At 35.5% G+C, this 17769-nt stretch overlaps 2 protein-coding genes across 2 annotated transcripts; both read right to left on the reverse strand.

Moving 5' to 3' along the window:
* Window positions 1–270: 270 nt before the first annotated feature.
* LOC147857449 (auxin transporter-like protein 3) lies at window positions 271–6314 on the reverse strand. Its single transcript, XM_087328950.1, has 9 exons — window positions 6081–6314; window positions 5838–6002; window positions 5573–5758; window positions 5084–5196; window positions 3886–4069; window positions 3185–3282; window positions 2889–3096; window positions 760–1014; window positions 271–672 (listed from the first exon to the last, which is right to left on the reverse strand). The coding sequence occupies exons 1-9, from the start codon at window positions 6117–6119 to the stop codon at window positions 487–489; spliced, it is 1434 nt and encodes a 477-aa protein (XP_087185076.1). The 5' UTR covers window positions 6120–6314; the 3' UTR covers window positions 271–486.
* An 8041-nt stretch (window positions 6315–14355) lies between these two features.
* Window positions 14356–17006, reverse strand: LOC147857450 (protein NRT1/ PTR FAMILY 8.1-like). The gene is made up of 3 exons (XM_087328656.1): window positions 16588–17006; window positions 16004–16221; window positions 14356–15668 (listed from the first exon to the last, which is right to left on the reverse strand). Exons 1-3 carry the CDS (start codon window positions 16910–16912, stop codon window positions 14457–14459), a joined length of 1755 nt encoding a protein of 584 aa, XP_087184782.1. The 5' UTR covers window positions 16913–17006; the 3' UTR covers window positions 14356–14456.
* Window positions 17007–17769: the final 763 nt, after the last annotated feature.

Below are 17769 nucleotides of genomic sequence, written 5' to 3' on the forward strand. Positions count from 1 at the left end.
ATACTTGTTGAAAAATAACAGGTTTTGTCACGTAGTCGTTTGTGTTATGTGGACAACGATTTCCCCCTTTTATATCTAAGGTGTCACACAATGATGCCAAATATATATGAAAACGACTTATAAATAGTAGAGTATCTATAGATACTTAGAGTGTGCATAGCCTGATCTATGTATGTGATTCACCTAACTTATGGGAAGTAGCTTTTTCTCGGGAAAAAAATACCTTCCAAAAGACCTCGTTTGAATATTTAATCGGCAATGACTAGGAGGTTAATTTATAACGAACATTGGCAATATTTATCAAATAATCCAAATGTTTTAAGTTGTTTGATAACTGTGTGGATGCTCGGAGAACTTCTGAAACCAAATCCTAATGTGAACAACACACATATCACTAGATATTTAAGTTGAAGGTTTTCTAGTGAGATCTAGTTTTGATTCGTTTAAAACATTGTATCCAAAAGACCAATGAGTAGACAAGTTAATTTACAATGAGCATTGGTAGCATTTATCAAATAAACCAAATGTTTTAAGTTGTTTGATAAGTGTGTGGACGCTCGACCAGCCTCCGAAACCAAATCCCAATGTGAACAACACACATATCACCAATATGTTAAAGGGGACCATGAAATTCCAATATGTCATCCATTTCCAAGGTTTTTCAATAGCATCCTGCACAAATTGTATCATTTTCTTCAAAAACGGCATAACATGTATAAAAATATTTTGCATCCATAACTTGAAGTGTTGTGATAATACCTCACGTGACTTCGGGTTTTGGAAAACTATAAGGTAAGCAATACATGGAATAATGTAAACCGAGAAGCTCATTATGAAGGCTCCGATGAGTGAGTTAAGAGGCCCAAAGAAAGGAATCAAAAGTGCCAAAAACCATAAAAGGCAAGCTATCGGAATTCTTGCAATAACTCGAAGAAGGTAACGCCCTTCATGAACTCCAAGTACTTTTTCCCACATGAAATTTAGGGGCATAATATAGAGCCCAAAAGCAATTGCCTACATGGATTTAAAGTTAGCTTGAGGTTCATTTTCAAACATTGAAGTTGAAGTTTTTGTCATACCTTTTTATCAATTAAAAACATAATTATCAATAAATCTTTTCTCACATAAAAAATCTTTCGATTTATTCAAGCAAAAAATAATAACTTATTTATGTGAATTGGTATAGGGAACACATGAAAACCAACTACATATACTATAGTACCTACTACCAAAGACAATATATGTCACATATTCAAATTATTACAACCAAGTTTTTATTCAATTATAGGTGATTTTATGATTGTATACCAAGAGCACAATATAACAAATATCCTAACGAATGCTGCATGTAATAACATGTATTTAATAGTGAATGATTGATCCATAACACTAACAAGAAGTTTATAACTTTATTATCATAATATGTAGCGTTAAAGTCATGATCTCGTAAAAGTCCCTTAACCCACATAAAGAAAATGTGATATTCTTTGAATCAATCTAAACTCCAATAGGAAGCATGATTACATGAAAGGGGTATAAAGTAATGAATCACAAGACTTCATAGCAACAGTGAAAGACAAAGTTGAAGATACATGAGAGTTATATTTTACTTGAAATCCCCAATCCCCAAAGTTCAAATATGATGTGATCAAAGTAAAACATTTTCAAATATTATGTATTTTTAGCCCTTGATGTTCAAGATTTTTACTCATGTATGTTACAATTATGACTGTGCATCATGACTCTAATAGAATAGCTCCCAATTGAGAATGTAGGGAAGGCAAACTCGAATTTAATTGAAGATGGAGTATTGTAGTAGAGTGTGATACTAGACTCAAGAACCTTCCGTAAAAATAATGCATTTGGGAATCTCTTGGTATGTGCCCCAACACCGCATCTCGCATTGAAGAGTGTGAGCCAAGTCATTTAGAAGTGTGATGGTGTGAACGACGAACAAAGGGATGAGCTCTAGCATTCATCAATCTATGCAATTTTCCAACCTAGAGAAGAATATGGTCTTGTAGTTTGATGTAACATATGTTGTGAAATGTAAGCCTTCATTCATACCTTTCCAATAAGTGAGGTATCATTCACAAAGGAATTGTTGATCCACTATGAAGCAAGTGTAATGTGTCCCATCCTCCAAACCATTTCTTCAAAAACTATCTTTTCAATCTTTTTACTTGTGTTCCATGTCATTCTAGGGTATCAATTAGAGTTTTATTTCATTGGAGCCTAGCAAGCTAAGGACAACATTATTCAGTTCCTCCTGAGCTAATTCTCAATCCTCTGTTCAGAGTTCTTAAGCCACACCCTAAGGTATCATAGAATGGAATGCTTTCTTTCTCCTTCTTTTTTATATAATTAATTATGTGATACCACAAGAATGTGTGTATTATTCATCCCCTCATTAGATCAAATCTTGGTGTGGACAAGACATGACCAATGATGGTTTTTTTACTATTACCATCTATTGTTTGTTACGGTAGGAATATGTAGTTAATGCCTCCAAGGGCCTTGCAATAAATTTATTTAGATAATCCATGGTAGATAAAAGGATATATATGTTGGGATACATATTAAAGAGGTGTTTGGGTTGGTAAACATTACAATTTGCCACAAGGTGGAATCTCCATATATGTACGTGGGTCTTTTAGACATGTTTCGCACACGAGGATCTAACAATACTTCTTTGATGATAAAACGCAAACATGATATAAGAATGCAACACCTTGTGGGCATCTTTTTGTGTGCCTTTGAAACGAATGTTTGATCTTTTGAGACACACACACATATACTAGTTCTTTTTCACCCTTGGAGAATCACTTAACATCGACTAAAATTACAGGTACTTATTCACATAGAGAAACTTAATTGGATTAAAATACCTGGTGTATAATCATGAAGGTTAGGCCAATATCTCGTGGTAATGACTTTTGGAAAACCGAAAATGCATTTGAATGAGTGATGAGGACATCCCCGAAAGCCCAGTATACTGCTACGGAATGTGGTAGTGTGATTGTCAAGACATACATAACAACTGCAACGTACACATACTTGTAGGCACGGGGTCTCCACATTGCGTGCATGATTTCTCTAATATCCAATTACATTCAAGTTCATGTCAATAAAGGATTTCATTTTCTAGCATTTAGTATTTTCTCAATCTTAAAGTTATACCTACATAGTGATAGCATGTCCCCCAAAGGCAAAGAGTATGTTTGTAGTTCCCGTGAAGAATGATTGTAATGATTGGGGTGCAGAGTGTTTCACACCTGGATCCTATCCATACACAAGTTCTCCAAAACGAATATTAGCTATTTGAAAGATGAAATCTATCTTCTATGCCTTTTCACTTGGGAGACCCCAAGCAATATTTTTGGAAAATATTTCACAACAACAGAATACATGTAACAAAGACATCACATCATGATCTATAAATTACGAAATTATTTGACATTTGAAGTTCAAGATATATTATCAAGGGTATATGTTTTGAAGTGGACTTTCAACTAACACTCTTTACCCTCATTTATTACATATGCACATTGACAATAGATCAAAAGAGTGCAATATGCATATTACTCAGTTTGAGTCAACAACATTCGCAACGGACCAATTCTTAGGTTGTGTGAGCTCTTATGTAATGCATGTCATTAACTAATATGAGCATGTGAACATGCCAAAGTCAGAATGAGGTATCTCGAAATAATCTAGTGAACTATATGAACATCTTTTTCTGCATGAGAAGCATGACATTTTAATGTACATACTGATCTTGAAACCATCCTACCAAAATATTAATGTGAACAGGGTTTTAGGAGCAATGTGAGTGCTATAGCAAGCGAGGTAGTAGGATATTACTTGTGGGCAATGAGCTCATACCTGGCCATGAAGGAGGGATGCGATGAGCATGAACCACGCGGTGTAAGTGGTAGTCAAGATGCCAACGAAGGACCAGATCCTAAAGTTGTGGAAGGAGGGCAGGAAAAGTGTGACCATTGAGACACCCCCAAACACGAGGGCCCATGATCTCTTGTTGAGGCTCGAATTGAGATAGTAGGCGTCACTACATCGCATCGGTCAAAATATATGGCTAAGAATATAAAACAAAACAATATGGTAAAGCATAGGGAGTTTAGGAGCCTATTTTTGTAAAATTTTCAAATCATCAACATTTCTCCATTTAGTCAAACATAGTAAAGTGCGTGACTTTTCAAGTCAAGAGTCAATGTAGGAGTGCTTGACCTATGGCTAAGCATATAAAACAAAACAATATGGTAAAGCATAGAGAGTTTAGGAGCCTATTTTTGTAAAATTTTGAAACCATAAACTTTTCTCCATTTAGTCAAACATAGTAAAGTGAGTGACTTTTCAAGTCAAGAGTCAATGTAGGAGTGCTTGACTTAGAATAACTAGTTATTGAGGAATTGGAATAATTTGATGAATCTATACTTATTGGAGTCTAATGAATAAACTAATTAGTGGCTGGCTAATTGCGATCATAGAATCCGACCTTGCGCATGTGATTATTATAAATAGTTATTGAGGAATTGGAATAATTTGATGAATCAATACTTATTAGGGTCTAATTAATCAACTAATTAGTGGCTAATTACAATAATAGAATCCGACCATGAGCACATGTGTGTTATAACTAGTTATTGAGGAATTGAAACAATTTGATGAATCAATACTTATTAGGTTCTATGAATCCCAAATTGTGCATGTGACTATTAGAACTAGTTATTGAGAAATTGAAATAATTTGATGAATCAATACTTATTAGGGTCAATTTAATCAACTAATTAGTGGCCAATTACGATAGTAGAATCCGACCTTGCGCACATGAATCTTATTATAACTAGTTATTGAGGAATTGAAACAATTTGATGAATCAATGCTTATTAGGTTCTAACTAATCAACTAATTAGTAGCTAATTAAAATAATAGAATCCGACCTTGAGCACACGTTTATATTACAATTAGTTATCGAGGAATTGAAATAATTTGATGAATCAATATTTATTAGGGTCTAATTAATCAGCTAATTAGTAGCTTGTTTATGATCATAGAATCGGACCTTGCGCAAGCGATTATTTGAACCACAGCAACGGCTGCCATTGTTGTGATATTAAAGATTAGAGACAAATTACGAAGCCATGGCCCGACGAGCTCGCCCATCACTTCGTGATACTGGCGAAAACATCAATAATTATTCATAATTAGTTAGCCCCAAGATTAATAAACAATACAATTTAAGGCAATGATGATGATTAAGGAAATCGGAAGTAAAATTTTAGCCAGACAAAAACTGTAGTAAATCGAAATTGAGCCCAAAGATTTTTTTTTCCAATTGGGATAATTTTTTTGGGGTGTCAGAGATCACCAGATTCCTCAAATCCAAAATTGGGGGATTTGTAGGTTAGGATTAGGGCATTTTTTTCACTGATGATTTAAGCTTCCAAAGCTGAATCAGGAATTTTTATGCTTGTTATAAAGGGATTTAACATAGAAACCTAAAGAATTTTATACCACTAATTGTGCACCAATCTGCATAAAAAATTTACACCTGAATGATGTGTTTGTTGAATGTGATGCCCTGCTTCTCTTTGCGAGATCGATACTCCATGTACAGACATGCGAGAAGGTAAGAGGTCCACATGCCTACACAGGCATAAAGGAGATGGAAAAAGACGCCCGCTCGAAACCCCATCTGCGCATAAGATGTCGGCATTGACAGTATTACTTGCCCAACCTAATCAGATCAAATCAAATCAGTCCATCATTAACCATGAAATTCTATTGATCGTTGGATCGATTCATGGGAAATTTACTTGAGCCGATCCTGCATTGAGCCATGCATCAAACGTGGAGCCACCGTGCCATATGAATCTATTCCAGTAGCTGGTAATAGATTTATTATGAAGATCATCCTTATGGTTAGGGTTAGGGTTAGGGCTAGGGCTAGGGTTAGGGTTAGGGTAAGGGTTAGGGTTAGGGTTATTATTCTTCATATTTTTGCTTCCTTTTGTTTAATTGTGGATCATCATTGAGCTTTATACTTTTCTACTTCTAAGGTTAGGGTTAGGGTTAGGGTTAGGGTTATTACTCTTCATATTTTTCCTTCGTTTTGCTTAATTGTAGATCATCATTGAGCTTTATACTTTTCTCATTCTAGGGTTAGGTTTAGGGTTATTACTCTTCATATTTTTGCTTCGTTTTGCTTAATTGTAGATCATCATTGAGCTTTATACTTTTCTCATTCTAGGGTTAGGGTTAGGGTTAGGGTTATTACTCTTCATATTTTTGCTTCGTTTTGTTTATATGTGGATCGTCATTGAGCTTTATACATTTCTCATTCTTTCATTATAGCAGGAAAAAGTACTTGTCAATATTTTTGTCCATATGAAATTTGTTCCAAAATTGGTTGTAAAAGAATGTAGATATGGTTTTGTCTTTCATATTATCAAATCTCGCGTGTGTGGATACCTATCAATATCACATTTTGACTAAGTGTATCAGTGTGTATGTATGTATGTATGTATGTATGTATGTATGTATGTATGTATGTATGTATGTATGTATGTATGTATTTATGTATGTATGTGTTTGTATGTATGTATGTATGTATGTATGTATGTATGTATGTATGTATGTATGTATGTATGTGTATGTATGTATGTATGTATGTATGTATGTATGTGTATGTATGTATGTATGTATGTATGTATGTATGTATGTATGTATGTATGTATGTGTTTCAATGTAATGACTTGTCTCACATGTTGATCATCATTATGCATGTATATGCTAGACTAAGTATGTTTGTATGTGTCGATGCGTTCGAGCATATGTGTGTATGTTAGGTCGAGGTGTCTCTATGTGTGTCTGTTGTCACTTGAATGGATATCAACCGTGTCCATGTGTATGTTGGATAGTCTACCTACCTCTTGTGCATGTGTGGTACTGCGAAAATCTGCGAAAAAGGTTGGGAAAGCTCCAATGGGACCACTAGCTTCTCGAACTAGGGAAGATGGGTTTTTGTAATGTTTCTTTTCGTAGTTGGACATGGAAGTTATGGGAGCGGGATGAGCAAAGTTGTGGATTAATGTGCACTTGTTTGTGGTATTTTGTGTGTAAGATTGTTTCGTGTAATGAAAACATATCGGATATACAAGATTATGTTTGTGTTATATGTCTGCTCATATATTTGAATCAGAATGTACTTATATATATATAATATATGTATGTGGATGTATGTGTTTTCATGGATATATGTGGGCGTGTATTTGTATATGCAAGTGTATGTGTAGGCATAAAAGTAAATGTGAACGCATTGAGATAAATTTTGGAGACATTTACTTCTGGAAAAGGGATAAGAGGAGGAATGGCATGAAAGTGTAAAGTGAAAGAGAGGGAGGAAAGTTCTAGAAGAAGAAAAGATAATCTTCGGTACTTCAAACTCTTAGGGACTTCTATCATGGCAACTTGCAAGTAAATAGGGTAAAAAGAAAAGGTGTGATAATTGTACCCAGTTTCGGTAGGGGCGGTTTCATCGTCAAGGTTGGTATATTGATGCATGATGACAAAGGAAAATTTTATCACACACAATAACAACAAACATCACCCAATGTTGTTGGCCCATTGTCTTCTCCTCTCTTCTCTTCCTGATTGGTTGTCATGAGGGTTTAGGGTTTCTGTCTTTGTAGATATCAATCACAAAGAGAGTTACTTCCAAGGCTTGTAGCTAGAATCGTAACTCTAGCTACAAAACGAGATTCTTTGTAGCTCTAGTTGGCTATGACGTGACCCGAATGACTCATTCTAATAGTTTGGAGAAGTGGCATCTACTCATGCGGGTCACTCATTCCAAGGTCCAAGTAGCAGCCCCTCAAATGTAGATTCTTGTCATTTAGTTGTGGTTGGTTCAATTTAGAGATATAAGTTTGAATCCCATTCCCCTCATTAAATCCCAATAACTCTTGTTGGTTTGTAGGTTATAAACCATCATTTAATGGGTAGTTTCCCCAACAAGTTTTGCTTTGAACAACCCTAGGGCTTACCCTCACTCCAATTTGCCCAAGCACATCACTTGCAAACTACTTGTAAGTGCATCAGCGGGGTTCCATGAGCTAGTAAACTCACACAATAAATTATAAGCAACAAAAATCACCAACTTAGGCAACTCTAATAGAATAATTTATTAAACAAAGATGATTAATAGATGGTTATAGAATCTATGTTTATAAGTTCGATGGAATCTACAGTTAAACAAATTGATTGAAGATTAGTTTGATGGTGGGATCAAAATTTCAATCACGTCTCATCCAATTGATCTCTTCTAACCCAAAAACCTCAAAAAAGATTCTTGACCACATGCATATGAAGTAAAAGCTTTCCTATTTCTAATCCTAAATTTCTTGAGCTAGTCAATGTCAAAAGTTCATAAAAAAGCAAGAAACTCACAAAAACACCATAGAAGAAGGCACCTTGAGAAAACCCTAAACCTTATGTTTTCGTTTATAGGAGTTTGACGGTTCCTCCTCCCCACCCCTTATGACACTATTCTTTTTTATTATTTAGACACGACACTTTGCTCAATGTATCTGGTCAATTCTTTATGTGGCCTCCAAAAGTAAAATGTAGTGTTTTCGTGGAAACAAGATTTCAACTTTACAAACCTTGTTTTGACCATCAATTGCTTTGACCAATTAAGCTAATGATATTTCCTTCACTTTTTAATATCTTAGATTCTTAAGATATTTCACGTTACTTATCCCACTTAATCCTTATCAATCCTCCTATTTTTCTTACTTTCTCCTTACCCACTTGAGTCAAGTCATCATTTTTTCAAGATTTTCCAAGCTTGGGATGTATGTGTGCCATGATATTTAGTCAGTCTTTTGATTTGTATTGTGTATTTTCCATTGTGATTGTTAATTGTCTAGTTTACGTGCGTGTCTACATTGAAAAAAATTGTTTGAAACAACGACAACTTCGAACTATGTGTGAATATTGGGTGCATTAGTAAGCTTGGGATATTTAATATTTAATAAACTTAACACCTAAAGTCATGGTCCTTAGAATTGCTTGATATTTAATATCTTAAGTGATGGTACAATATTTGCTTCTATTGTTATATCTCAATCAAATCCGTTGGAATAGGGAACCACTCATTTTGCTAGCACTTAATAGTTAGTCTATCACGGTATTGTCTAGGAATCGACAATGGTTTAGTTTTGGCTTAACCGAGTTAGCATTGTCCAAGCCAAACCGATCAAGCCTTAATTAGTTCAGAGGAGTTCAAACTTGAACCGTATTGAACCCTAAACCGGTTGAGCCCATACCGGTCAAGGCTAAACCATTTAGTGATTTCTTTGTGTCTTAAAATTATATTTTTCTTTCCCTCTCTTTGAGTTTTTGGGATAATGTATGCACATGTTACCTCTCTCTCTCTCTCTCTCATATCTCTACCTATATATATATGTGTGTGTGTGTGTGTGTGTGTGTGTGTGTGTGTGGCTTAACTAGCTTAACTAGTTTGAGCGTTTAAGTAGGGCTCAAGCCAAATTGAACCAATGTCAAACAGGTTAAGAAAGTTCAAGCCTAAACCAAGCCAAACTAAACCGTCAAACAATCAAGCCGTTTAACAATGGTTAAACAGCTCAGTTTAGGCTTGAGTTGATAAATTTCCTAGTCCTAGTACAATCCTTCCTAAACAAAACCAATATGGATTTGATGAACATTTCATCATATGAATGTCTTAAGACTCATTCGTACTCAAAAAGAGGTAAATTAAATACCTTAGGGCAATACTTCATTGGATTGTGCTAAAATGCAAACTACGTCAATATTCTCGGCCAAAAAAGAGGCAAAGTAGGATCTACAATTTTTTAACATCTCTATGCCCAAAAAGAGGTCAATCATGTTCCGAAAGAGGTCAATCATGTTGTGGTGCTAGTAATATCTTTAGGTACAACCCTACTTAAGAAGAGGTCACAGACAATTTCGTCGAGGTCAAAAGTCGAAATAAGGTCTCTTGATCTTATGATCTAAATCAGACATGGATACTAGGGCTACCTAACCACCAATGTAGAGGACAAGTATTAAGTGAATTGGGCCATAATGGGCTAACTATGGGTAACACACCAACAACAATAACAAAACACATCATCAAGTAAAATGTGTGTGTGTGTGGAAAGGGGGGGAGAGGGGAGTGTGAATTTTCCTAAATAATGGTAACCCTAAGTCAGCTCACTCTTAATAAATTTTCTTACATCATCTATAAATGATCGGTATTATAAATATTCCTGGTGAGAAAGTCCTTGATTTCTTAAACCACCATGGAGAAGTGACTTCATTTGAAGCATTAGTAGAGCACAATTGTGATACCTATCAAGTCGATCAAAGGGCGGGAAATGTTTCTGAAATTAAAGCATATGACAAGGTACAACCATAAATTGAAGATATTGAGTGGACAATATGCAATTGAGGCAAAGTTTATTGAATTCGTGCGTCACATAAGCTGTATGAAAGTTTTTTACACATCAGTTCATCTTGTAAGGATAGATCTGATTCATGAGCTCTTCACTTGGCAACTTTTTAACATCTTAAAAGCTATAGGGCTATGCAGAGGTGATAGATCTGAAGACAAGTTTGTGTGGTATGCATCGGCCCAAGAATTTGTAAATATTGCATTGCTACTTATGGCGTGCATCAAGTCATTACCTTTGGCTTGCCATAGACCTCAAAGACATTGTCAAAGCAGAATCTTGAATGAACTTAGGGTTGTTTTATATCAAAAGAAACAATGACAACATGGCATCTGGAATTTTGCCCTTCAAGCAGTAGAAAAAGGATAAGAAGTGAAATCTGAAAATAGGGTTTGGAATATTATCTTGTAATCACTAATATGCTAAATGATGTGTATGCAGAATTCCATTTCTTCTTATGGGAGGGATGGAGTCATTGAACAGGTGGGGGGAGGATGGTCTTACGTATGCATTCGGAAAATTCTATTTCTTCTTATGTGATGGATGGAGTCATTGTTCTTCAAATATTGCGTTCAACATGTGATTTTCATGGTCGAATACATCTGATTTAAAAGAAAGGAAAGGAAATCCATATTGCCATCGCTAAGCTAGGTATCAACTTGGATATGCTCAGTAGAAGCACTATTGATATGTATGCAACATGTGGAAGTAAACTATTCAATGGGCTGAGATCCCTCAAGGAGGGTGTCAATCACATGGCTTTACAGGAAGGCATGTTCATACATGCTGAAATCATGGATCGAGGCATACAAAGTGACCTCTATACCATAATGCTTTCCTTGAGTTTTACGTTGAATATGTAAAATAGAGGATGCTTGGTCCTTGTAAATGTGATGGTGTATTGGATGCATGTAAAGTTTGTCAAGGATTAGATGACCCAAAGGTGGTATCTAGATATGTTGAATATGAACATGATGTGGAAGATTTATTTGCTTTGAGCATATGCAAAATCATGGTATGTTTCAACTATTGAGGAAGTGCTAAATCAAGTCTATCAAATGAACGATTCATGGCTAGCCAATGTCTTACACAAGATGTGTCGGGGAAGGATAATCACTTCCTTTCCATCATTTTGTATTTTGTAGCTGATATGCTGTTTAAAACTAATGGAAGGATATATGTTTTCTAAATAAAAAATAAAAAAATTCTTACATCATCAATGTGCCCAACAATTTAATGTAATGGTAGACTTCATTTTTTAGACCTAAGTAATGGAGGCCTAAATAAATACAAGTTATTCGGGGATCAACAAAAATCAAAATTTATATTGTAAACATAAATTGCATGGTTCAACTCCTCGTGTTTGTGCTTTTGCATTCTCCTCATAGAATAATTTTGTTAACATATTTTGTTCTCAATAACCTCTTGAAAGAGCATTGAGATGTGCTATTCGAGCAATTATATCATTATATAATTGCATTTTTTTCAATTATATGTGAGATGTGAAGAATTTTCTTTGTCTCAATAATTTGTGATATTTAAGTAGTCCTACGGTTAATTCATCCTCCTTTACTTAATTTCTTTATTCAATGATTGGAGAGTGCAACTAAGGTTACTAGAAAGGGTAATTGGGATGTTCCCAAGTGGCATATGGAGTCAAGCAATTATCATGCACTCTATATAGGATGGGTTATTCAATCTATTTTTCACTTATATGGTGAAAAAGCCAAGATCATCATTTTGTCAAAACATTAGAGTTTGAATGAACCTAAATATGGTTCATTTATTGGCTTCCTCAAGCTAGTCAAGAACCAAACATATTATCAACTACTAGCCTTGCTTCATACAAGCACATATCAAACAAGTTTTGTGCATTACCCCAACATCCTTTGCAAGTCCTTGCATTTTACATACAAGGAAAATTCTTATCCATCAAAATTAGACACAACGAAATGAGGGTTTAGTGTTGTTAGCTCAATAATATTTTTCATGAGTGTCCTTTATAGAAACCTAAATATGGTTCAATTATTGGCTTTCTCAAGCTAGCCAAGAACCACGACTCATCTTGCTTCATTCTTGAGCACATATCAAAAACGTTTTGCACATTACCTCAACATACTTTTGCAAGTCCTTGCATTTTATAGAGAGAGGAGAATTCTTATCCATCAAAATTATGGACAAGGAAATGATGGGTTAACTTTGTTTGATCAATAATATGTTTTACGAGTGTCCTTTGATCACATGAAAAACAAGTTTGGAGTCTAAAAAATAACCCATAAATTCAAGCTCTTTAACACATTGTCGATGCGAATAGGTATCTTCAAAAGGCTTAGGTAATGGCACAAGAATCACCTCAACCGAGATTCATAGAAAACATGTAATCTTCACCACACAAAATCTTACTCTCAACAACAATTAACAGTCCGTAACAGTTCGGTTTGAACCGAACCGAACTACGGCTTAACAACTTAACGGTTTAAACGGTTTGGTTCAAGTTTAGGTTTTTTTTAATGGTTCAGTTTAGTTTCAACAATTAGAAACCGCGGTTTATACAGTTTAATGGTTTTTTATTTTTTTTAAATTTGTAAATATTTTTTAAACAATCTTTTCATTTTCAAGCCTGATTCTCACATTTTAAGAAAATCTTTAAAATTTTGAAATTTTAAAATTTAAAATAATGAAATATTTTCTAATTTTAAATTTGAATTTTGACCTAAGTTGAAAACCGAACTGAACCACAAAACCACAGTTTTAATGGTTTGAATTTCTTTAAATGGTTCGGTTTTGACAATCTCAAACCGAATTGAACCTTCGCCGATTGTTAACAACAATGTCACTCCAACAAAGAGGAAGAAGTTCTCATTTTGCATGTCATTAACAACTCATCCCTCTCCTAACAAGATTGTTTCTAAGAAAGTTCTTCCTTCCAAATGCCCAAATCAAAGTTTGCAACATCTTTCCCCCTTATTCCATAAATATTACTTTGCTAAATTTCTTTTCTTCTCAAATGAATTTGCTTGTCAATAACTGTCAAATCTTTAACAATAATTTGCTTGTCTATTTCCATAATATGGTGGAACTAGATTGCTCAATGATGATTTAATGGTTAGGAATGCATAAATCTATTTGCAGGATATATGTATATGCAAGAGGTATTACCTTTGGGAGCATATTGAGTGTACTATGTAATAATAGAGAACATATGTTGCTATTCATGTTAAGATATGTTAATAGTTGTAGAATTAAGATTCACGTGTGAGATCAATCAATTAAAATTTATTGTTAAATTTTACAATGTGTTGTCACATGACATTAAGAGATCAATGACTTAAAATTGCATGCGTTAGCATGCATCTAACTGTGGTTATCGTGACCCTAAAGTTTTGTTTGATTTAGCCATCGAATGTATGGCATTTTCTTTGAAAAGCAAAATGTGCAAGTAGATGTGTATTGTTATTTGGAATGAGAATTGTTACATTTACTATTTCAAGGAAGATAAATAACGAAGGCTCAAAGGGACTTCATTATGTGCAATCCATGCTGCCGAATGCTAACATTTTATCGTTTTGTCTCATGAATACCAAAGTCCTTCAACCTATTCATTTATGTGCAAGGTCAAACTAGAGGTTTTTTATGTCAATAGCCAAGATTACTCGACCATAACAAATACTCCTTGCTCACGATTATATTATTAAGATTGACCTCATACTCCATGTGAGTTAGTCATAACCATTATAATAAGTATGCCTTTTTTTAATCAATCCTTAATGCTTCCACCTCTTGAGTAATAGAACAATGGGGCATTTGAGTTTGTTCTCATAGCTTGATGGACACATGGGATCTAGAAGGCAAAATCATAGAAAATACACAAGCCTTGTGAGTAATGTATGTGAGTTGTTCTAATGCAATATCAACGGATGCATCAAAAAATCACATTCGTTGATATATAGAACCTCTTAATCATCTTAATTCCATGGGTGCAAGTGATGTATGATGCCATTTGGAAAACATGACAAAGAGGGCAAAAGTGAGCAAGAGAATGCCATCGAGGAGCCAATAGAAGTAATCAAGGTGACTGGAGTTCAAATCATCGGATATCCAACTCGTGATAGAGGTGACAACTTGGACAATGAAGGTGCTCCCGAAATTCCCTAGAGCCATACCTGAAAGGAATATCGCCGTGGCAAGGCTTCGCATACTAACTGGTGAGTAAGTGTAGTTAAAATCCAAGTTCCCACAGGCAAAGAAAACATTAGTCAACCCTTCCAATACATATTGTGGCACTAACCAAAAAATGCTCATAGGGACCACATCATCATCAACATCGACAACTTTTAAACCTACATATTTAACACTTCTCATGTGGGCTATCCTTAGCCTTTGAGACTCAACAATGGCCGCGACAAGGAATGCACTTATAGCCATCAAGAGGCCTATTCCCATTCTTTCAATAGGTGATAAATCCTTTTTTCTTGTCTTCCTAATGAATGGTGCAATGACCCATGAATAACATGGTGCCCCCACTACTACGGAGATAAAACTAAATAGCCCCATGGACGATGAAGGCAGTTTAAACACGAAACCTATTTTATTGTCCATAGTGGTGCCTTGAAGCACAAAGAATGTACTCTTTTGGGCAGTCACCGAGCACACCAATACACCACATACCCAAAAGGGTATTAGTCTCACCACACTCTTCACTTCCTTAACATCTTCAAGGGTGGAGTCATGTAAACCAAACCTTTCACAAAAAGTTATGTTTATCACCACATGGAAAATCCTCGCGAGAGGATTTACACCATTGGTTCTTGAATCCCGGATCCTCGGTATGGCGAAAAGCACCAACAAGAGGCTAAGGAGTCCTGACACTGCTGACATTCCGAACCCCATTGCCCATCTGCCTTGGTTTTGTACATAGGAAACACAAGTTGTGGCTAGTAACAACCCAACATTGGTTGATGCGATGTAGAGGGTCACAAACACTGATTTGTGGCTCAAGGAATCAAATTGTCCGGCTCCGAGCGAGACTATGTTCGGAGTAGATGATGCCGATCCGATCCCCATTGCGTAAAGAGCTACGTAGAAGGCCACAAATTGATAAGAAGTTGGCGATGTTTGTGTGCTTTGCTCATTGGCTATAATGCTCCCCAAAAGAGCGAATGCCATTAAGCCCTGGAGAAATGATTTGTAAGCAACAAATTCATGGGTTTCAAAATCTCAATATAGAGGAAGCTCGCATCAAACAATGCAAATTTCGTAGTGAAATTTAGGACCAAATTTTCGCCGTAAAATGGAGGTTTCCGATGCACTTTTCATCAAACTTTGTACGAAGCTCTTGTATTTCCCGTGGAATTGGCCATTAGAATGTCATACATGGTAACAAAAAGATCATGGATGGATTACTTAAAGAGAATATTACATTCTAATCTTCGATGATGTGGAAATCATATAGCGCCATCTAAATGTCTAAGATATATGAGAGCACACAATATATTATTACAACTTACCATAACAAATAGTATATGGTAGACCACGGAAGCCCACATATGACCCACGGAAGAGTCTCCGATGGAAGCACCAATCACGGACATGAGGAAAGAAGTGCCTATCCAATTGGTCACAATATTGGAGGCGGATGCATTGTCCTCATCCATCATGTCCAACAAGAAGATCACCAAGTTCACAGTGCAACCCGAGACGGCCAACGATTGAAGAGAATGTGCACCTACATTATAAAGCTGTGACATGTTATCTTGTGACCTCAATCCAAATAAAATACCAACACATTGCCACATCAATCCAAAGCATTATACCAATGTATCATTACATCATTCCAAAGCACGATACCAATACATCATTATATCAATCCAAAGCAATAATACCAATGCATTGTCACATCAATCCAACCCACAGTTTGGACTTTTCCCGACATCACGTGTCTAGCAGTGGCATGACTGGATTTCAACAACATATCAACATTACAAGCTTTGGAAGGAAATTGCATGCATGTAGTACTTATATAATATGTATCTGTAGATGTATGCATTCATGTTTGGATGCTTGTATCTATAGAACATTTATGTATGTGTACCGAGCAAGAACATGGCGGCTTTCCATCCTCCAATGGACCGATATTGAGTTGAAATGAGCTGATCCAAAGTTTGATCAGTGGACCTAGTTTTGGGCCAACAATCAATCTTAGTGACAAATGCCATACTCTTATTATAATCAACATCAATAGAATCCTCAACTACAGCTAAATCTGAGGCTTGTTTAATCTTTCCTACACTACTACTACTATCACAACAACTACTACTACTACTAATGCTACTACTACTACTACCATTATAAGGCTCTATTTGGAGCAGGGGCTCATTTAGCTGCAAACAAAATTCTTGCTCAAACTTGGTTGCCATGGTAAAGAGTGGGCTATATAATGCAAAAGGAATTAGATAAAGAAATGCTCTGTTTTTTTGTAAACATTAGTTCCTTGCATTAAGACATTTCAGTTTTTTTTGAGAGGAGTTGGTTTGCCCATTCCTTTGAAAAGAAGGTTATAGAATCAACATTTTTCTCTTTGTTTCTTTTTCTTTACTCATTTTCTTTTACCTTGTACCTCAAGCAAAGGTGCAAATTATATGAACATTTCCCCGTGTGTGAAAGCGCACCACCCACCCACTATGCCTTGTGTTTTTGCTCGCAACTCCCCCAACAACATTACCAACGCTACCAAAGAAAACTTCTAAGAGTAAATTTTTTGTGCTAGGAAAGAAAGCTTCTAAGAGTAAATTTTTTGAGCTAGGAAAGAAAGGTTCTAAGAGTAAATTCTTTTTGCTAGGAGGAAAGATGAAAGACGACACCTCGATTGCTCGTGATCCGTCTGATTAGCAATAATTTTCTCGAGATTAAAGAAAGACTATTTTCAAATCTTGTGAAATGTGCAACATACGCTAAACCTAGTTTTTCTTCGAATGTTGCGAATCTCCTCCAGAGTAAGATCATATCCAACTTAGTGGAATTATACCCTATAGTGGGAAAATGTGTGCAACTTGTGTAGTAGTTAGCTGTTGCATTTTTTGTATTATTATACCCCTCCATTCCAATCCATTGTTTAGAGACAATTATAGCAATGATATTTGTCAACTAGGATGTTACACGATCTCACTCTCTTGGAGTAATGAATACAACCAACTACAAAAATGTTGACGGGCTAGCATGTAGTTAATGAAAATAATGTGCATGTTTGTGAAGAGTAGTAGTATGCTTATATTGT

The sequence above is a fragment of the Azolla caroliniana genome, unplaced genomic scaffold, assembly GCF_043228905.1.
Source record: "Azolla caroliniana isolate FFs.n. ecotype wild unplaced genomic scaffold, voAzoCaro1.0.p SCAF_12, whole genome shotgun sequence".
Taxonomy (NCBI): Eukaryota; Viridiplantae; Streptophyta; class Polypodiopsida; order Salviniales; family Salviniaceae; genus Azolla; species Azolla caroliniana.

Bases quoted from the DNA above. Each gene is read 5' to 3' on its own strand.
- LOC147857449 (XM_087328950.1), bottom strand. From the start codon at position 6,119: ATGAAGAGTAATAACCCTAACCCTAACCCTAACCCTAAC. The intron at 6,003-6,080 runs CTTAGAAGTAGA...AAGAATAATAAC, and splicing joins ACCCTAACCCTAACCCTAAC to CCTAACCCTAACCCTTACCC. The intron at 673-759 runs GTATTATCACAA...CAATTTGTGCAG, and splicing joins AAAACCCGAAGTCACGTGAG to GATGCTATTGAAAAACCTTG.
- LOC147857450 (XM_087328656.1), bottom strand. From the start codon at position 16,912: ATGGCAACCAAGTTTGAGCAAGAATTTTGTTTGCAGCTAAATGAGCCC. The intron at 16,222-16,587 runs GTACACATACAT...TTTATAATGTAG, and splicing joins AGCCGCCATGTTCTTGCTCG to GTGCACATTCTCTTCAATCG. The intron at 15,669-16,003 runs GTAAGTTGTAAT...TCATTTCTCCAG, and splicing joins ACCATATACTATTTGTTATG to GGCTTAATGGCATTCGCTCT.